This window comes from Oncorhynchus gorbuscha, linkage group LG01, assembly GCF_021184085.1.
Source record: "Oncorhynchus gorbuscha isolate QuinsamMale2020 ecotype Even-year linkage group LG01, OgorEven_v1.0, whole genome shotgun sequence".
NCBI lineage: Eukaryota > Metazoa > Chordata > Actinopteri > Salmoniformes > Salmonidae > Oncorhynchus > Oncorhynchus gorbuscha.
Window position 1 is genome coordinate 107,162,942 of NC_060173.1, and position 26,072 is coordinate 107,189,013.

The 26,072-nt window shown below is 44.9% G+C and overlaps 1 protein-coding gene across 2 annotated transcripts in view; it reads right to left on the reverse strand.

The window, feature by feature from the left end:
* The window catches only part of LOC124029959 (transmembrane protein 163-like), a 120,983-nt gene that overhangs the window by 85,470 nt on the left and 9,441 nt on the right, over positions 1-26,072 (reverse strand). For both annotated transcript variants that reach the window (XM_046341565.1, XM_046341518.1), the window contains exon 2: positions 14,186-14,305. In XM_046341565.1, the coding sequence (XP_046197521.1) occupies positions 14,186-14,305 (120 nt within the window). The remainder of the gene's footprint in view (positions 1-14,185; positions 14,306-26,072) is intronic.

Consider the following 26,072-nt stretch of genomic DNA (forward strand, 5'->3'; position numbering starts at 1 on the left):
TGAGTCTCTCTGCCCTGTGTCATCTACTGAAACAGAGTGAGTCTCTCTGCCCTGTGTCATCTACTGAAACAGAGTGAGTCTCTCTGCCCTGTGTCGTCTACTGAAACAGAGTGAGTCTCTCTGCCCTGTGTCGTCTACTGAAACAGAGTGAGTCTCTCTGCCCTGTGTCATCTACTGAAACAGAGTGAGTCTCTCTGCCCTGTGTCGTCTACTGAAACGCAATAGAATTAGGATGAAGCAGCTGCACAGAGTCCCTTTCGAAGCAAACTGAATATAAATATGAATATGTGCAGGTAAGCTATACTATTCTATCAAATCACATTTTATTTGTCACATACACATGGTTAGCAGATGTTAATGCGAGGGTAGCGAAATGCTTGTGCTTCTAGTTCCGACAATGCAGTAACATCTAACGAGAAATCTAAACTAACAATTTAAAAAATGCTTGGTACCGGATTGGTAGTGGATCTGGAAGTGTATGGTGCTACATCATATTGACTGATCCCTGTCTTTTCCTACTGTGCTACATTGTTTTGTCTTGTCTCTTTCAGAGAGTCATGGAGCTAGAAGCAGATGCAGTGCATCATAAGCTGATATATGTGGACGAGGCAGGTTTCAACCTTGCAAGGACAAGGGGCCGCGGCAGAAATATAATTGGACACCGTGCCATCATCAACGTCCCGGGACAAGGTGGTGGCAACACAACAATGTGTGCAGCTATTAGTCAAAACGGCGTCCTTCACCATCATGCAACCCTAGGCCCATACAGCCACGGCACACATTATCACATTTCTGGACCCCTCCACAACAGACTAATCCCTAATGACCAGGGCGCAGAGCAGCCCAGGTACGTTATCATCTGGGACAATCTTAGTTTCCACCGGGCTGCTGTGGTCCGTAATTGGTTCACAGGTCACCCGCTTTTCATTGCACTCAATCTCCCCTCTTACTCTCCATTCTTGAATCCTATTGTAGAATTCTTCTCTGCATGGTGGAAGGTGTGTGATCGCCAGCCCCACCAACACATACCCCTTCTACAGGCAATAGAGGAGGCTTGTGGAGACATGGATCAGGGGTCATGCCATGCCTGGATACGGGACTCCTAGCTCAAGACAACATTGCATGTGATGTGGATGAAGTCTTCTGGCCAGACCCACAAAGAAGGTGAGATGTAGCCACATGTTTGCTGTTGTTCTTTTTTCAATGTTTTTCTTTCTTCTACTGTGCTTTTGTTGTTTGAGGAGTGTTAGAAGATTTTCAGAATAATAAAAACAATAAGTTTTCTCCCTTATTTGTATTGATAGTGTGTTATGTTCGGGAATACACATCCATAATTTACACGTTTGGACACCTGTGTGTGTGTTTACTACATGTATGACAACACTTTATTGCAAACTACTATGCCCTGCGCACAGAAAACGCCACACGGGTTTTTCATTTATACCATCAGTGCGTAGTTGGTGCTTCGTGTGCTTATTCAAATGATGGTTTGTGTGTACTGAATTGATACAAAAACACAATTTTTAAAAGAATTTGAAGAGTTTTGCATGAATTGTTTGCTTTTGCAAGAGATGTATAATGTTTTGCTGGTTTGGTTGTCACGACTTCCGCCGAGGTTGGCTCTCCTGCCCGTTCGGGCTGTGCTCGGCGGTCGTCGTCACCGTCCTATTAGCCACTACCGATCCCTTTTCGGTTATCTGTTGGTTTTGTCTGATTGTTTTCACCTGTATGTTAGTTCATTAGTATCTGTATATAATGTAGGTTGTCCCGCCCTTGTTTTGTGCGGGATTGTTTGTTTTTTACATTTCGTTTCGGCTGTCGGTGTTTTTTGTGTTTTATTTCTCCGGTTTGTTCTGTTTATTCCTGTTTTGGATATTTTTCACCCTGTTTGTATTTTTGGGTTGTCCGTGTTTATTGTTGTTCACCGGAGAATAAACCTTTATTCGTTATTTGCTCTCTGCGCCTGATTCCACCCACCTTGACTAGTCGTGACATTGGTGTTATGTTTAGTGGTTAGTATGTAGAGTTTTGCAAAAATAGCCTATAGTTTCAAAGATAGTGCGTGAATCATCATGAGACATTACACCATGAGACATTACATGTTAGAATCACCATGAGACATTACATGTTAGAATCACCATGAGACATTACACCATGAGACATTACATGTTAGAATCACCATGAGACATTACATGTTAGAATCATCATGAGACATTACATGTTAGAATCACCATGAGACATTACACCATGCGACATTACATGTTAGAATCACCATGAGACATTACATGTTAGAATCACCATGAGACATTACACCATGAGACATTACATGTTAGAATCATCATGAGACATTACATGTTAGAATCATCATGAGACATTACATGTTAGAATCACCATGAGACATTACACCATGAGACATTACATGTTAGAATCACCATGAGACATTACATGTTAGAATCACCATGAGACATTACACCATGAGACATTACATGTTAGAATCACCATGAGACATTACATGTTAGAATCACCATGAGACATTACATGTTAGAATCATCATGAGACATTACATGTTAGAATCACCATGAGACATTACATGTTAGAATCATCATGAGACATTACATGTTAGAATCACCATGAGACATTACACCATGAGACATTACATGTTAGAATCACCATGAGACATTACATGTTACAATCACCATGAGACATTACACCATGAGACATTACATGTTAGAATCACCATGAGACATTACATGTTAGAATCATCATGAGACATTACATGTTAGAATCACCATGAGACATTACACCATGCGACATTACATGTTAGAATCACCATGAGACATTACATGTTAGAATCACCATGAGACATTACATGTTAGAATCACCATGAGACATTACATGTTAGAATCAGTTTTACTCCTGAACTTATTTAAGTTTGCCATAACAAAGGAGTTGAATACTTATTGACTCAAGACATTTCAGAAACAAAATTCCATTTTGACATTATGAGGTATTGTGTGTAGATCCGTGACACAAAATCTCAATTGAATCCATTTTAAATTTAGGCTGTAACACAACAAAATGTGGAAAAAGTACCACCACATTAGACACTGCTTGTGTTCTGAGTTATGCTGAAGCCAGACTCCAAGGTATTCAACACACCATCACTATTCATGAGGAGTGATATCTCCAGTCAATCTGCCCACAGCCCAGTCACCTAGACACATGTAACATAAAGGTACCACAAGACCGCGGGAGACGGTGGAGAGGCACGTTTCTACTTGTTTTTAGTTTTTATCTATTCTCCCCCACTAAATCTGTGCTCTGAGGCGACCCCGATAATAAACAAGAAGAATAGTCAGTGATACTTCCACACAGACTTTCAGTCCACCACAGCAGACCAGACCCTGACCATGGTCCAGGACCAAACATTACTGCTGCAGTCAGCCAAGAGAGAGTCAGACCAGACCCTGACCATGGTCCAGGACCAAACATTACTGCTGCAGTCAGCCAAGAGAGAGTCAGACCAGACCCTGACCATGGTCCAGGACCAAACATTACTGCTGCAGTCAGCCAAGAGAGAGTCAGACCAGACCCTGACCATGGTCCAGGACCAAACATTACTGCTGCAGTCAGCCAAGAGAGAGTCAGACCAGACACTGACCATGGTCCAGGACCAAACATTACTACTGCAGTCAGCCAAGAGAGAGTCAGAGTTGTGCTCCTACTTTCTCCTGAGCTAGCTGGGGGCGAGACATTAGCACAGCCTTTGATCAGGGCTCACTGCATCGGTCTGTATCGCTCTACCTGGCTGCCTGCAGCAGGAAAGAGAGACTCAGAGAGATGCAGTCTACTCCAATGACTCCCAGCAAAAGACAAGAGATGGGTGAAATTCATTAGCTCTAATGACAGCCGGTGTTTCATTCTCTCATCCAGGGTCAACCCAGTGAAGAGGTGGTGACCGCTGTATTATGTGTACAGCCTTTGTGGAAGAATACAATAATAGGACACAAGTCACTAGAATATTAAAGTGTGTGCAGCCTTGAGCTCACTGCTCCCTGCTTCTCAGTAACACATGGTTCTCTTCCTACAGCAGTTCATTAACAATGTCTACACTGTATTTCTGATCAATTTCATGTTATTTTAATGGAAAGCTTTTTTTTCAAAAACAAGGACATTTCTAGGTGAACGCAAACTTTTGAACGGTAGTGTATATATTTTGTGAGTGCCAAAAAGCACCCTATTTCCTATATAGTGCACTACTTTTGAGCTGAGCCCTATGGGAATAGTGTTCCATTTGGGACACACGCCTTGTAATATTCACCACAGGTTAAGTGGAGCTTTCAGACAGAAAGGTAGCTATACTTCTGCCTTCTTCATTCACAGTAAAATCCCTGAATACTGTGTGAGTAATGACCTAAGGTACATTTATGTGTACATGATCTCACAAGGGTAAATCTTTTCACCACACAACATTGTAATTTCATCATGGAATGTTCAGCTTTATTTCATTCGCTGAAACTACAGGTTTTCAAAACTCTCCAACACAAAACAGTTAGACAATTTCCCCAAACCCCACAGACATCTTGCAAAATGAAACACAGCAATCAAAATCATGTTCTCCCTGCTCAGAATGAAACTCTGCTTACTAAGGAGACACACACACACATGGAACACATCTAACTTAGTGACAAACGAGATCCCACTAATGTCACATTGAAAGCACCACCTATTTCAGTGTAACGACTAAGATTGTTGTTATACTGTATATTGTTTGTGCGTACTCAAACAAGAAAGGAACACAAAAAAAATATGTTTTATATTTCAACATGACTCACTAAGTGTCAAACAGCAAACTGTTAACAAATTCAGTAAAAATGCAAAAACTTACAGTAAATATATTTTGCATATGCAAAGGAAGATCAATAGTCTTCTCTGTACTACAGTACTGCATGTTAGATCAATTGTACGGAATAGAGAAAGAAACTTTCCAATCTAAATCATAAGCCAAGAAACATATACTTCATTGAGAAAACTAAATCAGTCATGTCTGTTGTAGAGGTCCGGCCACAGATTTTCATCAACAACAGACGATATTCTCCTTGGCCAGCCAGCGGGGGAAATATCTTCTGGCATGACGCATCCACCCCTGACAGGACACCACTGGAATGTCACCACAGGCCTCCTCCATGGCCTGGGGAAAGGTCATACGTTCATGGGGTTTGCGATCATACACCTTCCACCGCCATGCTGAAAACAACTCCTCAATGGGGTTGAGACATGGGGAATATGGTGGGAGATAGAGAGTTGTAAACCTAGGATGGTCACGGAACCAATTGCGGACCTGAGCAGCCTGATGGAAACTCACATTGTCCCAAATTAGAACATACATTTGCTGCTCAGGATCACCTGGCGTCTCTCTGCTCAGGATCACCTGGCCCCCTCTGCTCAGGATCACCTGGCGTCTCTCTGCTCAGGATCACCTGGTGTCTCTCTGTTCAGGATCACCGGGCGTCTCTCTGCTCAGGATCACCTGGCCCTCTCTGCTCAGGATCACCTGGCCCCCTCTGCTCAGGATCACCTGGCCCTCTCTGCTCAGGATCACCTGGCCCTCTCTGCTCGGGATCACCGGGCGTCTCTCTGCTCAGGATCACCTGGCGTCTCTCTGCTCAGGATCACCTGGTGTCTCTCTGTTCAGGATCACCTGGTGTCTCTCTGCTCAGGATCACCTGGTGTCTCTCTGTTCAGGATCACCTGGTGTCTCTCTGCTCAGGATCACCTGGTGTCTCTCTGCTCAGGATCACCTGGCGTCTCTCTGCTCAGGATCACCTGGCCCTCTCTGCTCTGTCTGAAAAAGATTGTCATGTAAGGTGTTCAGGAAATTAAGGAGATGGGCAGTGTTGTATGGTCAAAGGGTGGCATGGCGGTCAAAGGGTGGCATGGCGGTCAAAGGGTGGCATGGCAGTCAAAGGGTGGCATGGCGGTCCAAGGGTGGCATGGCGGTCCAAAGGTGGCATGGCGATCCAAGGGTGGCATGGCGATCCAAGGGTGGCATGGCGGTCCAAGGGTGGCATGGCGGTCCAAAGGTGGCATGGCGGTCCAAGGGTGGCATGGCGGTCCAAGGGTGGCATGGCGGTCCAAGGGTGGCATGGCAGTCCAAGAGTGGCATGGCGGTCCAAGAGTGGCATGGCGGTCTAAAGGTGGCATGGCGGTCCAAAGGTGGCATGGCGGTCCAAGAGTGGCATGGCAGTCCAAGGGTGGCATGGCGGTCCAAGAGTGGCATGGCAGTCCAAGGGTGGCATGGCGGTCCAAGGATGGCATGGCAGTCCAAAGTTGGCATGGCGCTGGAGGAGCCCATTGTGGCTCATATCTGCGTATATGGTGACATTTCCCCGCACTGGCCAGGTACCTCAATGATGGTGCATTGACCAATGATGTTCCTTCCCCTCTTTTCCTCCTCGTCTTCGCTAAATTGAATCCAGCCTCATCTATGAATATGATTTCCCGAGGTATGGGACTTCCAACTCCATGATTCTCTAAAATGACAGTAAATACTGTAATTGCTATATAGTAAAGTTGACTGACAACATCAATGAGTCTCTAATGTTTTAAGAGTAAAACAGTAGTAAATTACTTACTTGCACATATTCGTAGCGTTTATCCTTCACTCTTTGAAAATAACTTTCCAATGGGGCTCTGTAGATGTGCTTCATCAGGAGATGGTGTTTCTCAAGGCTGTGGGCTGTGGTTGATAAACTCACTCTGATGTTATGGAAGATGCCATTATTTTCAACTACCATTTGCACAATGGCAGCCTGCTGTTTGTCTGTAAATAGACGCGTTCTACCACCACGTTGTGGTCGTCTTTCAGTTCAACAAACACAAAATATCATACTGTACAGTAAGCACGACAGTCGTACAGTACACAAGATAAACATGTTACAGAGTAGTATAGCTCCCAATTTCATACATACAGTAATACATGAAACATTGACTTTGTTTCCCCTTACAATTGGAATCTAGTCTTTACTGTGATTTATGTTGTACTACTGTCAAGTAGTAAAAGTAGTAGAGAGGTCCAATGTCTGCAGTACAAACCGATTCTCATTTTGGAACTTCCGGATGATGGATGCTACGATGAAGGACTCTCAGCCTCTTTCAAGGTCAAACCATGGTTGACCACATGGTCCACCACAGTCGCCCAAATTTCAGCAGAGATTACTCTCTTTGTTCTTCCTCCACCTCTACCTCTCTCTGCCAAGTTTGCTTCTATTGTTCTCCAAACACAGTACTCACCTGTGGTCTTTTTATCCATACCAAAGGTTTGATAGCAAAATGAACATTTACGCAATTAGTGTGTGAACGTGTGAAGAGAGAAAGTGATCAATTGTTAATTGAGCTTGTTGAACAGTGTTGCTTTTAATTTTTGACACAATATATTTTAGTGGTGAAGGTTGTGCTGAAGCTAGAGAATTATGGGTTGTGTTTTGCCAAACGTTTGTTATAGAATTGCAATCTGAGTGTAAAGCGAAACACGTGGCAGTAGTATAGCAGATTTGGTGTATGATTCTGCTAAATGAGTTACAGGTTTGGGTCATTGTGCTTCATGGGCCAGTTTTAGTGTAGAAACAATTGGGAAAAACTGTATTAGAAACCTTGGGAAAAACAGTATTACAAACCAACCCAATAAAATAGCATCAGATGGAAATGTATGCCTTATCCACTACAAAGAACAGAATATTATATGAAAATATATTTTTATAAGAATGAAAAAATAATAATCTTCTGGTCATCGGGACCCCTGAGTGGCGCAGCGGTCTAAGGCAAGATGTGTCACTGCAGTCCCTGGTTTAAATCCAGACTGCTACACATCTGGCCATGATTGGTAGTCCCACAGGGAGGTGCACAGTTGGCTCAACGTCATCTGGGGTAGACTGTCATTGTAAATAATAATTTGTTCTTAACTGACTTGCCTAGTTAAATAAAGGTTAAAGATGTTTTCTTTATTTTTTAATCTGGTAATCTTCTAAAGATGGGAATGCATTCATTCCCCTATATTCTGCTCTAAAAGCACTTCTGATGCTGCACTTTGGCTGCAAGTGAGTTAATCAGATTTGAAGTTGATTAGAAAACACTGAAGGAACGAAGAAGGAGGAGGTGAGGTGCACTGAGCCTTAGAGGCACGGCGGATTGTGAAAGCCAGCTAATGTTTAATTTAAAACCAGGGGGAAGGCTGGAGGCCTAGGAGCAACATACTGTAGGAAACACCACACCGACTTGGAGGGCAGTGATTCCAGTTGAAGGGCTACCTCTATGATGTAAGTGTTCTCAAATCAGATCATTCATTCTTCAGATCATCCATCACTTTTGGATATATTTTTTCCAATGTTCGATACACAGCACATTACGTGAAAATAATAATAATAGCATTTTTTTTACCAAATATTGAGATTTTATTTTAGATTTAGATTAAAACACTTGAGTGAACTTTTGGAATAATATAATTAAAATTAGTATTCTGGCTTGTGTTGTGTGGCATAACTAACGACATAGACAGGTACAGTAAACGTCGTTGTGACAGGGTACGAACCAAAGTACTGGTCAGAGTTTCACAGGGGATTTGAATGTTACATTCCAAGGTGTTTAAAATAAATTGCAGCCTCTTGCAATATGGATATTGCACATGCCAATATTGCAATTTCGATAAAAAATGTATTAATTGTGCAGCCCTAATATACAGATTTCTGTGAAAATTTGCCTGCACTAGCTACCACATTAAACTGTTTTACTACCTGTGAGAGAATGTCCCTTATACCTGCATGTGTGCACAAAGTTATTTTAATGAGAACTGCATAACCAATAAGCAGAATCGTTGAGTGTTTATTTTTAACTCCAGTGGTTGTGTTCAGACTGAGTTAAAGCCCAACCAGAGCTCTTTCCACATTCAGACAGGAATCATCTGGACCACCCATAATAGTAGTCACATAAGACTGTACTGGTGTGCTTTATTCATCCACTCTCTGTCTCTGTCTCTGTCTCTGTCTCTGTCTCTGTCTCTGTCTCTGTCTCTCTCTCTCTCTCTCTCTCTCTCTCTCTCTCTCTCTCTCTCTCTCTCTCTCTCTCTCTCTCTCTCTCTCTCTCTCTCTCTCTCTCTGTCTCTCTCCCTCTGTCTCTCTCCCTCTGTCTCTCTCCCTCTGTCTCTCTTCCTCTGTCTCTTCCTCTGTCTCTCCCTCTGTCTCTCCCTCTCTCTCTCTCCCTCTCTCTCTTCCTCTCTCTCTCTCTCCCTCTCTTTCTCTCCCTCTCTCTCTCCCTCTCCCTCCCTTTCTGTCTCAATCTCTCTCTGTCTCTCCCTTTGTCTCTATCCCTCTGTCTCTCCCTCTGTCTCTCCCTCTGTCTCTCCCTCCCTCTCTCTCTCCCTCTCTCTCTCCCTCTGTCTCTCCCTCTGTCTCTCCCTCTGTCTCTCCCTCCCTCTCTCTCTTCCTCTCTCTCTCTCCCTCTCTCTCTCCCTCTCCCTCTCTCTCTGTCTCTATCTCTGTCTCTCTCTCTCTATTCAAATTCAATTTAGATTCAAGGGGCTTTATTGGTATGGGAAACATGTGTGAGGTAGATAATATACAAAAGTGAAATAAACAATAAAAATTAACAGTAAACATTACACATACAAAAGTTTCAAAACAATAAAGACATTACAAATGTCATATTACGTATATATACAGTGTTGCAACAATGTACAAATGGTTAAGGGTACACAAGGGAAAATAAATAAGCATAAATATGGGTCACAAATATTTACTGCTGTGATGGCACACTGTGGAATTTCACCCAGTAGATATGGGAGTTTATCAAAATTGGATTTGTTTTTGAATTTTTTGTGGATCTGTGTAATCTGAGGGAAATATGTCTCTCTAATATGGTCATACATTGGGCAGGAGGTTAGGAAGTGCAGCTCAGTTTCCACCTCATTTTGTGGGCAGTGAGCACATAGCCTGTCTTCTCTTGAGAGCCATGTCTGCCTACGGGGGCCTTTCTCAATAGCAAGGCTATGCTCGCGAAGTCTGTACATAGTCAAAGCTTTCCTTAAGTTTGAGTCAGTCACAGTCGTCAGGTATTCTGCCACTGTTTACTCTCTGTTTAGTGCCAAATAGCATTTTAGTTTGCTCTGTTTTTTTTGTTAATTCTTTCCAATGTGTCAAGTAATTATCTTTTGGTTTTCTCATTATTTGATTGAGTCTAATTGTGTTGCTGTCCTGGGGCTCTGTGGGGGTGTGTTTGTGAACAGAGCCCCAGGACCAGCTTGCTTAGGGGACTCTTCTCCAGGTTCATCTCTCTGTAGGTGATGGCTTGTTATGCAATGTTTGTGAACAGAGCCCCAGGACCAGCTTGCTTAGGGGACTCTTCTCCAGGTTCATCTCTCTGTAGGTGATGGCTTGTTATGCAATGTTTGTGAAACGGTTCCTTTGAGGTGGTTGTAGAATTTAACGGCTCTTTTCTGGATTTTGATAATTAGTGTGTATCAGCCTAAGTCTGCTCTGCATGCCTTATTTGGTGTTCTACGTTGTACATGGAGAATATTTTTGCCGAATTCTGCATGCAGAGTCTCAATTTGGTGTTTGTCCCATTTTGTGAAGTCTTGGTTGGTGAGCGGACCCCAGACCTCACAACCATAAAGGGCAATGGGCTCTATGACTGATACAAGTATTTTTTGCCAGATCCTAATTGGTATGTTGAATTTTATGTTCCTTTTGATGGCATAGAATGCCCTTCTTGCCTTGTCTCTCAGATCGTTCACAGCTTTGTGGAAGTTACCTGTGGCGCTGATGCTTAGGCCAAGTTATGTATAGTTTTTTTTGTGTCCTCTAGGGCAATTCTCGCCCTCTCTCTCGCCCTCTCTCTCGCCCTCTCTCTCGCCCTCTGTCTCTCTGTCTGTCTCTCCCTCACTCTTTCCCAATCTCTCTCTCCTTCTCATTTCCCCCTCCCTGCTCTCTCCTGCTCCCCCCCCCTCTCTCTCTACGTCTCTGTCTCCTTCTCTCTCCCTCCCCACATAACATCAAATGGAACCAGACAGAGGGACAGATTTATCAAGCAGCACCCCCCCCCCCACCCCACAGAATACTTGTACAATCCCTAACAGGGCTGTAGGCTTTCTTAAATCAGCTTGTTGAGAAGAACACCCTCTTTGAATATTGAGCAGCTTTGCTATGATACAACGCTCTCTCAGCAGGCAGAACAGTAATGCACCATATCTAAACCTATTATGCCTTTGCACAACGGAATACTGTGCTATATTGTTAATGAGATATCTATGTCGTTAATGTTGTGTCTGGGTGGGTCTCAAAGAAAGTTAAATTATGAATGGATGAAACTTCAAAAGGCATAGACTACTGAAGATAGATCAGGCACAATACTTTAAAGGCTTTCAATCATCGTCTGGCATCAACAATCCCACAGATAATGTCTATGATAATAACGACACATTGCTAAACTCCATAGTTTAATGCAGGCCGAGCATTTGTTGAACAGACAAGAAATTCCTTTCAAATCCTCGCCTCGTTTGCCTCTTTGTCAATATATATTTTATTTTTTACAATATCAATGTCAATGTCTGGAAGCTGCAACAACAGAATATACACTGAGTGTACAAAACATTTGGAACACCTTCCTACTATTGAGCATCCCCCATTTTGCCCTCAAAACAGCCTCAATGACAAGGTGTGGAAAGCGTTCCACAGGAATGCTGGCCCATTTTTCCACCAACGCTTCCCACAGTGGTGTCAAGTTGGCTTGATGTCATTTGGGTGGTGGACCATTCTTGATACAAACGGGGAACTGTTGAGCGTGAAAAACCCAGCAGCTTGTAGTTCTTGATACAAACTGGTGCACCGGGCACCTACTACCATACCCCATTCAAAGGCACTTAAATCTTTCACCCTCTGAATGGCACACATACACAATCCATGTCTCAATTGTCTCAAGGCTTAAAAATCCTTCTTTAACCTGTCTCCTCCCCTTCATCTACACTGATTGAAGTGGATTTAACAAGTGACATCAATAAGGGATCATAGCTTTCACCTGAATTCACCTGGTCAGTCTATCATGGAAAGGGTAGGTGTTCATAATGTTTTGTACACTCAGTATAGATACAGTTTCTGCCACCATAGACATGCATTACTATGTGGATTATCAAGATGTTTGGATCCAAATGTCCCCCTCTAATTTCAGCTTGAAACGCTTCCTGTTTCATCCAGAATGTGACGATTCAACATCAACCGTAGAATGACAGATATGATGGAAGAATTATGATAGAATTCAGCCCTGTAGTGACATTTGACAAGAACAGATTGTATCTTTGTATTGTAATCTTGCCTCTCTGAACAACACGCTCAATTATACGGTATGTAGCCAAGTCCATTATATGAGCATTGTGTGTGATCCTATGTTTATGGCTGTGAAACCCTATCTGGCCCAAGGACGGTCCATTTGTAAAATCAGCTTTGTGGAGAGGCCCTTTCAATTCAAGTCTTAATGACAAAACAAGCTTAACAAAACACACAAAGCAGTTTTTCTTTATTTTACCTTTATTTAACTAGGCAAGTCAGTTAAGAACAAATTCTTATTTTCAATAAGGGCCTAGGAACAGTGGGTTTACTGCCTGTTCAGTGGCAGAACGACAGATTTGTACCTTGTCGGCTCGGGGGTTTGAACTTGCAACCTTCCGGTTACTAATCCAACGCTCTAACCACGTTCCTGTGTATTCTCACCATACCTCGGGGCGGCAGGGTAGCCTAGTGGCTAGGTATGGTGAGAATACACAGGAATGTGTCTCATGGTAGCGAGATAAAATAAATGTTCGGCTGTGTGTACCGGGTGTGGCGTATCCTTCCCACTGCTGAACAGAACCACGCTGCACATCTTTGCTGCTAATATTCATTGTGCTTATCACTGAAAAGCTCTCAATCTCTCCCAAAAACTCTTGTCTAGTCCATTCAGTAGTCAGATTTTAATCACAGAGATCATTTCGTCTCATCTCGTTTTAGTCAAGTAATTTGAAAAATCATTTTTTGTTTAGTTGTAGTTTTTTCTGGGTCTACTTAGTCACTTATAGTCTCGTCAATTGCCACAGAAAAATAGGTGTTTGGGGAAATTAATTCTACGAGTTCAGTTTGAGGATGTTCTTAGAGCAGATGTCTCAGAGCGATATAGGACATGGGACAGGAAAGGTCCCTGACAACAAACTATTACCATATCCTAGACGCTGAACACAGATGTCCCATCAATTCCCAGAATGCACTTCGACTTTGCCTCGGCTCATCTGTCTATTCCCTGGTCCTTCGACTGGTGTGTGGCGAGGACAGAATATGAATTACCCCGGTCGATAACGAACTAACAATATTCATGCCCATTTATAGCACGTTAACCCTGCTGCTGAGTCATTGTGAATCACAAAGTGGCTCTGGCTTACTGCATGCAGTCAGTCTGCCAGTCTGTCAGTCTGCCAGTCTGCCAGTCTGCAAGTCTACAGTCAAACGTACCCTTATTTTTTCTCTTGAATCTAAACCCCCAGAATACACCAAGGGGAATGAGTCAACATGAAGTGAACTTTTTGACAAGTGGTGACTAGCAATGAATGATAGCACTGCAAACTTATTTTCAAGAATTTCAGGTGATTTGGCCAGCTTTCTTTCACAGTGCATTGTGAAGGCTTCAAAATAACTACAATTTACAATGGTATGAACAGGAGTTAGATTTGGCATTCTGTTCTTTTTGATTCTCTTTATGTTGTTTTCTTACAGTAATGCCAATGTGCCAGAAATATATCAGCAGGTTAGTTTGGATTTCAAATGCTTTTTTTCCCACTGATCCCTTCTTTAGATCTTTTTTCTGTTGGACTGAGTTCTAATTTAGTGTAACAAGATTAGAAAATGTACTTAATATAATATACTTTATACTTACTTAGTTTAAAACCAATGTTGAGTCAATGGTTGAAATGCATTGGAAATCATTTGGATGAAGGGCACTACATAATGAATAACTACCTAAGCATGAAGCAACCTAATAGCAATGCTCATCAAGAAACATCCAGAACCACAGCCACTCAGGGATAGTCACTTAACAATATAGGACTGTTGAAGGACACCAGACTACAGTGAATAACACCATTAAAGGACACCATTAAATGGTATGTACTCACTGAAGGCTGCCACTGCCAGGATGATTGTCACCACGATGGAGATCCAAGACACCCACAATGCCTTCTTCCTGTAGTTCTGAGCCTCGTGGGGCTTTAGTCGCATGCTGCTCTCCAGCAGGCCTGTGGAGAGGTGAGAAACTGGGATTAATAGCTACCCCCATGCACGTCTAGCATAAAGGCAGGAGGTAAACAATGCGCTACAACAAGGGCTAATTAACACTGCTTCAAATGGAGTTAGTTCTTCTCCTTCCCCTTCTCCCAGCCAGCCAAGAAAGCACTTGAAGATGTCATTTGCAGTGTTGCAGGAAGGTATAAAGGGTGGATGAATCCCAGTGAGCTGCAACACAGCTACAGATAATTAGCTCGACTAAAAGCTTCTCAGGAGACGCCAGGGTTCACTCATTTGTTGTTCTCTCTGATAAAGGGTGAATTAAGTTTGCTGTTGCAGAGGTTGTTAAGTGCTGACAGGTGGCGGTGTGATTGCCGATCCATGAAGACAGACTGCTAACAAGAGGCACAGACAGAGAGAGAGAGAGAGAGAGAGAGAGAGAGAGAGAGAGAGAGAGAGAGAGAGAGAGAGAGAGAGAGAGAGAGAGAGAGAGAGAGAGAGAGAGAGAGAGAGAGAGAGAGGGGAGGGAGACAGAGACAGAGAGAGAGAGCGCGCGAGAGAGGGAAAGAGAAACAGAGAGAGAGAGGGAGAGAGACAGAGAGAGAGAGCGAGAGCGAGAGAGAGGGGGGGAGGGGAGAAAGACAGGGGGAGAGAGAGGGGAGAGACAGGTGGAGCTGGAACTGCAGGTGAACACAACAACACACCCTCAACCAGACCCAGAGAGCTGGAGGTGGAGAGAGACATATCTGCACTCTGGACTGTGGTGAGAAAACATCAATGGGAGAAACAGCAGGAGCAGGAGAAGAACAGAGCACTAGAGGAGAGGATCAGAGTGCTGGAGGAGAGGGTGAGGGGGATGGTGTGTGGCAGAGAACAACCCATTAGAGAGCTGACCACCCCCGCAGAGAATCCAACAGAACAGCCCACCTCAGCCCCTGACCATAGCCTCGACGTCACAGCACGACAGACGACCTTCCTGTTTGGCCCTGTCCGGGGGTGTCCTCGGATGGTGTCCTCGGATGGAGCCACAGTGTCTCCTGACCCCTCCTGTCTCAGCCTCCAGTATTTTTACTGCAGTAGTTTATGTGTCGGGGGGCTAGGGTCAGTTTGTTATATCTGGAGTACTTCTCCTGTCCTATCCGGTGTCCTGTGTGAATTTAAGTATGCTCTCTCTTTCTCTCTTTCTCTCTCTCGGAGGACCTGAGCCCTAGGACCATGCCTCAGGACTACCTGACATGATGACTCCTTGCTGTCCCCAGTCCACCTGGCCATGCTGCTGCTCCAGTTTCAACTGTTCTGCCTGTGATTATTATTATTTGACCATGCTGGTCATTTATGAACATTTGAACATCTTGGCCATGTTCTGTTACAATCTCCACCCGGCACAGCCAGAAGAGGACTGGCCACCCCACATAGCCTGGTTCCTCTCTAGGTTTCTTCCTAGGTTTTGGCCTTTCTCTGGAGTTTTTCCTAGCCACCGTGCTTCTACACCTGCATTGCTTGCTGTTTGGGGTTTTAGGCTGGGTTTCTGTACAGCACTTTGAGATATCAGCTGATGTACGAAGGGATATATAAATACATTTGATTTGATTTGAAATGAAGAACCCCAAGCCCACGGCACACCACCCCCTCTGATCCACCCCCCCCCCCCCAAGAAAATGTACTTTTTCCCAAACACATAGGGTCTAAACTCTGGTGATCAAACACCAAGCGCGCCCTAGACCTTCTATCTGAGGACCAACGAGGGTCACCTAGCCACAATAATACACACAGGCACAAACTACCTGAGAGCACAGCAGGAAAGTGTGGCAACAGCACTCAAGGGAGTGATTGAAAAAGCTAGGCCCCCTCAGATCAGACCTATGCCCCCCCCTGCCCACTCCATGCCCCCCACTCCCACAAGGGGGGCCTCAACATGAAAGTTACACATATGCCCAGGCAAACAGGCCCAACCCCCACTCTTACACTAGCCCAAGCCAATGGCATGTACCAGATGCTCAGCAGGCTCTGCTCACACTTACTGGTCTGAGGCCAAACCACAATATTGGACACTTTAGAGACCCCAAGCCTTCACTATCTCATCCTGGAATATCAAAGGCCTGAGGACAATGTCATCCTAGAAGAAACATGGTATAGAGGAGATGGACCCACTGGTTGCCCTCTAGGTTACAGAGAACTGGTTGTTCCATCCACCAAACTATCAGGTGTGAAACAGGGAAGGGACTCGGGGGTATGCTAATTTGGTATAGAGCAGACCTAACTCACTCCATTAAATTAATCGAAACAGGTACATTTTACATTTGGCTAGAAATTCAAAAGGAAATGATCTCAACAGAGAAAAATGTCCTCCTGTGTGCTACCTATAATGCCCCCACTAGAATCCCCAAACTTTAATGTAGACAACTTCTCCATCCTGGAGGGGGAAATCAATCATTTCAAGGCCCAGGGACATGCACTAGTTAGTCTGTGATGACCTACATGCCAGAACTGAACAAGAACCTGACACCCTCAGCACACAGGGGGACAAACACCTGCCTGCAGGTGACAGCATCCCCTCCCACATATGCCCCCCTAGGCACAACTACGACAACATAACCAACAAAAACGGGTCACAACTCCTGCAGCTTTGTCGCACGCTGGGTATGTACATAGTTAATCGTAGGCTTCGAGGGGACTCCTATGGTAGGTACACCTACAGCTCATCTCTTGGCAGTAGTACTGTGAACTACTTTATCACTGACCTCAACCCAGAGTCTCTCAGAGCGTTCACAGTGTGGAAACCTACCAAAAAACTATTAGTCAACAACAAATTCAATCTGTTTTAGACAACTTCCTGGACAAAATGTTCCACTGTATTAATGAAGGCATAAACATGGCAGTAGAAAACCTAAACAGTATCTAAAATCGAAACCATTCAAACAGAAAACCAAAGAAAATGAACAATGCCAAAATGGTTTGATGAAGAATGACAAAATGGTTTGATGAAGAATGCCAAAATGGTTTGATGAAGAATGCCAAAATGGTTTGATGAAGAATGACAAAATGGTTTGATGAAGAATGCCAAAATGGTTTGATGAAGAATGACAAAATGGTTTGATGAAGAATGCCAAAATGGTTTGATGAAGAATGCCAAAATGGTTTGATGAAGAATGACAAAATGGTTTGATGAAGAATGCCAAAATGGTTTGATGAAGAATGCCAAAATGGTTTGATGAAGAATGCCAAAATGGTTTGATGAAGAATGACAAAATGGTTTGATGAAGAATGACAAAATGGTTTGATGAAGAATGACAAAATGGTTTGATGAAGAATGCCAAAATGGTTTGATGAAGAATGACAAAATGGTTTGATGAAGAATGCCAAAATGGTTTGATGAAGAATGCCAAAATCGAAAATAAAAAGAAATTGAGAAACCTGTCCAACCAATAACATAGAGACGCATAAAACCTGAGTCTACACCTTCACTATGGTGAATCACTAAAACAAAACAGAAATACACTACAGAAAAAGAACAGCAGAAATCAGCTCAATATAATGGTAGAATCCATAGACTCTAACCACTTCTGGGAAAATTGGAAAAATCTAAACAAACATTAATACAGAGAGTTATATCCAAAACGGAGATGAATGGGTAAACCACTTCTCCAATCTTTTTGACCCGAAAACAAAGAACAAACAGAAAAAAACATATACATGATCAAATGCAAATCTCAGAAACAACTTGTTATGCTGGTGAATGAGGACCCAAAAGCGACTTAACGGAAACAGAGTCTTTATTCACGTCTTAAACAAAAGCGATAATCCTAATGCAAAAACAGAAAAACTGAAATCCACTCGTCAGTAGAGAGGAATGACTGGAGACGCGACCACAGACTGCAGGTCGCTTCGGGAAGGCACCGGCCGTAGCTGACTTTGACACCTGCTCACACGCAGCATCTGAAGAAGGTAAAACACGACAGGGCGGAACAAGGACACAGAACAGCGAACATCAAGCAAGGATCCGACAAGGACAGAAGCGGAAAACAGAGGGAGAAATAGGGACTCTAATCAGAGGGCAAAATAGGGGACAGGTGTGAAAAGAGTAAATGAGGTAGTTAGGAGAATGAGGAACAGCTGGGAGCAGGAACGGAACGATAGAGAGAGAGAGCGAGAGAGGGAGAGAGGGAGGGGGAGAGAGAGGAATAGAAAGAGGGAAAGAACCTAATAAGACCAGCAGAGGGAAACGAATAGAAGGAAAGCACAGAGACAAGACATGATAATCAATGACAAAACATGACAGTACCCCCCCACTCACCGAGCGCCTCCTGGCGCACTCGAGGAGGAACCCTGGCGGCAACGGAGGAAATCATCAATCAACGAACGGTCCAGCACGTCCCGAGATGGAACCCAACTCCTCTCCTCAGGACCGTAACCCTCCCAATCCACTAAGTACTGGTGACCACGTCCCCGAGAACGCATGTCCATGATCTTCCGTACCTTGTAAATAGGTGCGCCCTCGACAAGGACGGGGGGGGGGGGAGACGAACGGGGGCGCGAAGAAAAGGCTTGACACAGGAGACATGGAAGACAGGGTGGACGCGACGAAGATGTCGCGGAAGAAGCAGTTGCACAGCGACAGGATTGACGACCTGAGAGACACGGAACGGACCAATGAACCGCGGAGTCAACTTGCGAGAAGCTGTCGTAAGGGGAAGGTTACGAGTGGAAAGCCACACTCTCTGACCGCGACAATACCTAGGACTCTTAATCCTACGTTTATTGGCGGCTCTCACAGTCTGCGCCCTGTAACGGCAAAGTGCAGATCTGACCCTCCTCCAGGTGCGCTCACAACGTTGGACAAAAGCCTGAGCGGAGGGAACGCTGGACTCGGCGAGCTGGGACGAGAACAGAGGAGGCTGGTACCCAAGACTACTCTGAAACGGAGATAGCCCGGTAGCAGACGAAGGAAGCGAGTTGTGAGCGTATTCTGCCCAGGGAGCTGTTCTGCCCAAGACGCAGGGTTTCTAAAAGAAAGGCTGCGTAATATGCGACCAATCGTCTGATTGGCCCTTTCTGCTTGACCGTTAGACTGGGGATGAAAACCGGAAGAGAGACTGACGGAAGCACCAATCAAACGACAGAACTCCCTCCAAAACTGTGACGTGAATTGCGGACCTCTGTCTGAAACGGCGTCTAACGGGAGGCCATGAATTCTGAACACATTCTCAATGATGATTTGTGCTGTCTCCTTAGCGGAAGGAAGCTTAGCGAGGGGAATGAAATGTGCCGCCTTAGAGAACCTATCGACAACCGTAAGAATCACAGTCTTCCCCGCAGACGAAGGCAGACCGGTAATAAAGTCTAAGGCGATGTGAGACCATGGTCGAGAAGGAATGGGAAGCGGTCTGAGACGACCGGCAGGAGGAGAGTTACCTGACTTAGTCTGCGCGCAGTCCGAACAAGCAGCCACGAAACGGCGCGTGTCACGCTCCTGAGTAGGCCACCAAAACCGCTGGCGAATAGAAGCAAGCGTGCCCCGAACGCCGGGGTGGCCAGCTAACTTGGCAGAGTGAGCCCACTGAAGAACAGCCAGACGAGTAGAGACAGGAACGAAAAGAAGGTTACTAGGACAAGCGCGCGGCGACGCAGTGTGAGTGAGTGCTTGCTTTACCTGTCTCTCAATTCCCCAGACAGTCAACCCGACAACACGCCCTTCAGGGAGAATCCCCTCGGGGTCGGTAGAAGCCACAGAAGAACTAAAGAGATGGGATAAGGCATCAGGCTTGGTGTTCTTATTACCCGGGCGATAAGAAATCACGAACTCGAAACGAGCGAAAAACAACGCCCAACGAGCTTGACGTGCATTAAGTCGTTTAGCAGAACGGATGTACTCAAGGTTCTTATGGTCAGTCCAAACGACAAAAGGAACGGTTGCCCCCTCCAACCACTGTCGCCATTCGCCTAGGGCTAAGCGGATGGCGAGCAGTTCGCGGTTACCCACATCATAGTTGCGTTCTGATGGCGACAGGCGATGAGCAAAATAAGCGCAAGGATGGACCTTATCGTCAGAATGGAAGCGCTGGGATAGAATGGCTCCCACGCCCACCTCTGAAGCGTCAACCTCGACAATGAATTGTTTAGTGACGTCAGGAGTAACAAGGATAGGAGCGGATGTAAAACGCTTCTTGAGGAGATCAAAAGCTCCCTGGGCGGAACCGGACCACTTAAAGCACGTCTTGACAGAAGTAAGAGCTGTGAGAGGGGCAGCAACTTGACCGAAATTACGAATGAAACGCCGATAGAAATTAGCGAAACCTAGAAAGCGCTGCAACTCGACACGTGACTTTGGAACGGGCCAATCACTGACAGCCTGGACCTTAGCGAGATCCATCTGAATGCCTTCAGCGGAAATAACAGAACCGAGAAATGTGACAGAGGAGACATGAAAGGCGCACTTCTCAGCCTTCACGTAGAGACAATTCTCTAAAAGGCGCTGGAGTACACGTCGAACGTGCTGAACATGAATCTCGAGTGACGGTGAAAAAATCAGGATATCGTCAAGGTAGACGAAAACAAAGATGTTCAGCATGTCTCTCAGTACATCATTAACTAATGCCTGAAAGACAGCTGGAGCATTAGCGAGACCGAACGGCAGAACCCGGTATTTAAAATGCCCTAACGGAGTGTTAAACGCCGTTTTCCACTCGTCCCCCTCTCTGATGCGCACGAGATGGTAAGCGTTACGAAGGTCCAACTTAGTAAAGAACCTGGCTCCCTGCAGAATTTCGAAGGCTGACGACATAAGGGGAAGCAGATAACGATTCTTAACCGTTATGTCATTCAGCCCTCGATAATCCACGCAGGGGCGCAGAGTACCGTCCTTCTTCTTAACAAAAAAAAACCCCGCTCCGGCGGGAGAGGAAGAAGGCACCACGGTACCGGCGTCGAGAGAAACAGACAAATAATCCTCGAGAGCCTTACGTTCGGGAGCCGACAGAGAGTATAGTCTACCCCGAGGGGGAGTGGTCCCCGGAAGGAGATCAATACAACAATCATACGACCGGTGAGGAGGAAGGGAGTTGGCTCTGGACCGACTGAAGACCGTGCGCAGATCATGATATTCCTCCGGCACTCCTGTCAAATCACCAGGTTCCTCCTGAGAAGAGGGGACAGAAGAAACAGGAGGGATAGCAGACATTAAACACTTCACATGACAAGAAACGTTCCAGGATAGGATAGAATTACTAGACCAATTCATAGAAGGATTATGACATACTAGCCAGGGATGACCCAAAACAACAGGTGTAAAAGGTGAACGAAAAATCAAAAAGGAAATGGTCTCACTGTGGTTACCAGATACTGTGAGGGTTAAAGGTAGTGTCTCACATCTGATACTGGGGAGAAGACTACCATCTAAGGCGAACATGGGCGTGGGCTTCCCTAACTGTCTGAGAGGAATGTCATGTTTCCGAGCCCATGCTTCGTCCATAAAACAACCCTCAGCCCCAGAGTCTATCAAGGCACTGCAGGAAGCAGCCGAACCGGTCCAGCGTAGATGGACCGAAAAGGTAGTACAGGATCTTGATGGAGAGACCTGAGTAGTAGCGCTCACCAGTAGCCCTCCGCTTACTGATGAGCTCTGGCTTTTACTGGACATGAAATGACAAAATGTCCAGCAGAACCGCAATAGAGGCAAAGGCGGTTGGTGATCCTCCGTTCCCTCTCCTTAGTCGAGATGCGAATACCTCCCAGCTGCATGGGCTCAGTCTCTGAGCCAGAGGGAGGAGATGGTTGAGATGCGGAGAGTGGGAACACCGTTAACGCGAGCTCTCTTCCACGAGCTCGGTGACGAAGATCTACCCGTCGTTCTATGCGGATGGCGAGTGCAATCAAAGAGTCCACGCTGGAAGGAACCTCCCGGGAGAGAATCTCATCTTTAACCTCAGCGTGGAGTCCCTCCAGAAAACGAGCGAGCAACGCCGGCTCGTTCCAGTCACTGGAGGCAGCAAGAGTGCGAAACTCTATAGAGTAATCCGTTATGGATCGATCACCTTGACATAGGGAAGCCAGGGCCCTAGAAGCCTCCTTACCAAAAACTGAACGATCAAAAACCCGTATCATCTCCTCTTTAAAGTTCAGATAATTGTTAGAACACTCAGCTCTTGCCTCCCAGATAGCTGTGCCCCACTCCCGAGCCCGACCAGTAAGGAGTGAAATGACGTAAGCAATCCGAGCTCTCTCTCTTGAGTATGTGTTGGGTTGGAGAGAGAACACAATATCACACTGGGTGAGAAAGGAGCGGCACTCAGTGGGCTGCCCAGAGTAACATGGTGGGTTATTAACCCTAGGTTCCGGAGACTCTGAAGACCAGGAAGTAGCTGGTGGCACGAGACGAAGACTCAGAAACTGTCATGAGAGGTCGGAAACCTGAGCGGCCAGGGTCTCAACGGCATGACGAGCAGCAGACAATTCCTGCTCGTGTCTGCCGAGCATTGCTCCCTGGATCTCGACGGCAGTGTTGCGAGAATCCGTAGTCGCTGGGTCCATTCTTGGTCGGATCCTTCTGTTATGCTGGTGAATGAGGACCCAAAAGCGACTTAACGGAAACAGAGTCTTTATTCACGTCTTAAACAAAAGCGATAATCCTAATGCAAAAACAGAAAAACTGAAATCCACTCGTCAGTAGAGAGGAATGACTGGAGACGCGACCACAGACTGCAGGTCGCTTCGGGAAGGCACCGGCCGTAGCTGACTTTGACACCTGCTCACACGCAGCATCTGAAGAAGGTAAAACACGACAGGGCGGAACAAGGACACAGAACAGCGAACATCAAGCAAGGATCCGACAAGGACAGAAGCGGAAAACAGAGGGAGAAATAGGGACTCTAATCAAAGGGCAAAATAGGGGACAGGTGTGAAAAGAGTAAATGAGGTAGTTAGGAGAATGAGGAACAGCTGGGAGCAGGAACGGAACGATAGAGAGAGAGAGCGAGAGAGGGAGAGAGGGAGGGGGAGAGAGAGGAATAGAAAGAGGGAAAGAACCTAATAAGACCAGCAGAGGGAAACGAATAGAAGGAAAGCACAGAGACAAGACATGATAATCAATGACAAAACATGACACAACTATTAAAAACTACCAGAACCCACTGGATTCTCCAATTACATTGAATGAACTACAGGACAAAATAAAAACCCTCCAACCCAAAAAGGCCTGTGGTGTTGATGGCATACTAAATGAAATGATAACATATACAAACCACAAATTACAATTGGCTATACTTAAACTCTTTCACATCATTGGCTCTGGCATCTTCCCCAATATTTGGAACCATGGGCTGATCACCCAAATCCACAATAGAGGACACAAAGTTGACCACAATAACTACTGTGGGATATGTCAACAGCAAACTTGGGGAAATCCTGTATATCATCATTAATAGCAGACTCGTACTTCTACTCAGTAAAAACAATGAACTGAGCAAACGTCAAACTGGCTTTTTACCAAATGACAGACCATGTATTCACAGTGCACACCCTAATTCATAAACAAACAAACCAAAACAAAGGCAATGTCTTCTCATGCTTTGTTGATTTCAAAAAAGCTTTTGACTCAATTTGGCATGAGGGTCTCCAAATTGATTGAAAGTGGTGTTGGGGGAAAAACATATGACGTTATAAAATCCATGCACACAAACAACAAGTGTGAGGTTAAAATTGGCAAAAAACACACACATTTCTTTCCACAGGGTTGTGGGGTGAGACAGGGATGCAGCTTGAGCCCCACCCTCTTCAATATATATATCAAAGAATTGGCGAGGGCACTAGAACAGTCTGCAGCACCCGGCCTCACCCTAATAGAATCTGAAATAAAATGTCTACTGTTTGCTGATGATCTGGTGCTTCTGTCACCAACCAAGGAGGGCCTACAGCAGCACCTAGAACTTCTGCACAGATTATGTCAGACCTGGGCCCTGACAGTAAATCTCAGTAAGCCAAAAAAAATGGTCTTCCAAAAAAGGTCCAGTTGCCAGGACCACAAATACAAATTGTTGCCCTAGAGCGCACAAAAAACGATACTTACCTCAGCCTAAACATCAGCGCCAAAGGCAACTTCCACAACACTGTGAACAAGCTGAGAGATTTGGCATACCAATTAGGATATGGCTAAAAATACTTGAATCAGTTACAGAACCCATTGACCTTCAAGGTTGTGAGGTCTGGGGTCCTCTCACCAACCAAATTCACAAAATGGGACAAACACCAAATTGCGACTCTGCATACAGAATTCTGCAAAAATATCATCTGTGTACACCGTAAAACACCAAATAATGCATGCAGAGCAGAATTAGGCTGATACCCGCTGATTATTAAAATCCAGAAATGAGCTGTTAAAAACCACCTTTAAGGAAGCGATTCCCAAACCTTCCATAGCAAAGACATCACCTACAGAGAGTTGAATCTGGAGACGAGTCCTCTAAGCAAGCTGGTCCTAGGGCTCTGTTCCGAAACACAAACAAAACCCACAGAGTCCCAGGACAGCAGCACAATTAGACCCAACCAAATCATGAGAAAACAAAAAGACATTTACTTGACACATTGGAAAGAATTAACAAAAAAACTGAGCAAACTAGAATGCTATTTGGCCCTAAACAGAGAGTAAACAGTGGCAGAATACCTGACCACTGTGACTGACCCAAACATGAGGAATGCTTTGACTATGTACAGCCTCAGTGAGCATAGCCTTGCTATTGAGAAAGGCCACCGTAGGCCGACCTGGCTTTCAAGAGAAGACAGGCTATGTGCTCACTGCCCACAAAATGAGGTGGAAACTGAGCTGCACTTCCTAACCTCCTGCCCAATGTATGACCATATTAGAGACACATATTTCCCTCAGATTACACAGATCCACAAAGAAATTGAAAACAAACCCAATTTTGATAAACTCCCATATCTACTGGGTGAAATTCCACAGTGTGCCATCACAGCAGCAAGATTTGTGACCTGTTGCCACAAGAAAAGGGCAACCAGTGAAGAACAAACACCATTGTAAATACAACCCATATTTATGTTCGCTGTACTTGAACATTTGTAATGTCTTTATTCTTTTGTAACTTTTGTGAGTGTAATATTTACTATTAATTTCTATTGTTTATTTAACTTTTGTTTATTATCTACTTCACTTGCTTTGGGAATGTTAACATACGCCAATAAAGCCCTGAAATGGAATTGGGGAAAAAAATGGAGAGAGCGAGAGAGCAAGAGTGAGAGGGGAGAGAGAGAGAGAGAGAGAGAGAGAGAGAGAGAGAGAGAGAGAGAGAGCGAGAGAGAGAGAGGGGAGAGGGGGTGAGAGAGACAGAGAGAGAGGGGGGGAGAGAGAGAGAGAGAGAGAGAGAGAGAGAGAGAGAGAGAGAGAGAGAGAGAGAGAGAGAGACTTACAGCACAGAGACACCTCCATCCGAGGACACCTCAATGTCTTGTTGCTTTTTGAGCTATGTTTCTCTGTCTGCATGCTATGTCTTGCTTGTCCTGTGTTGCTGTGCGTGTGCTCACTGCTCATTGATTGTCGGTTTTGTAATTGTTTTTAAAAACCTGCCCAGGGACTGAGGTTGAAAATTAGCTGGTTGGCTAAAACCAGCACTTTTACTGAAACGTTGATTAATGTACAGTGTCCCTGTAAAAATAAAAAATAAAAATAAACTCAAACTCAATACTAGATGTTGTGATTATGAATCCAGCAGTGCTCCCCTCTTCATTGCCATGTGGGTTTGTGTGAATAAGCACTAAGACTCCTAGCTCTTT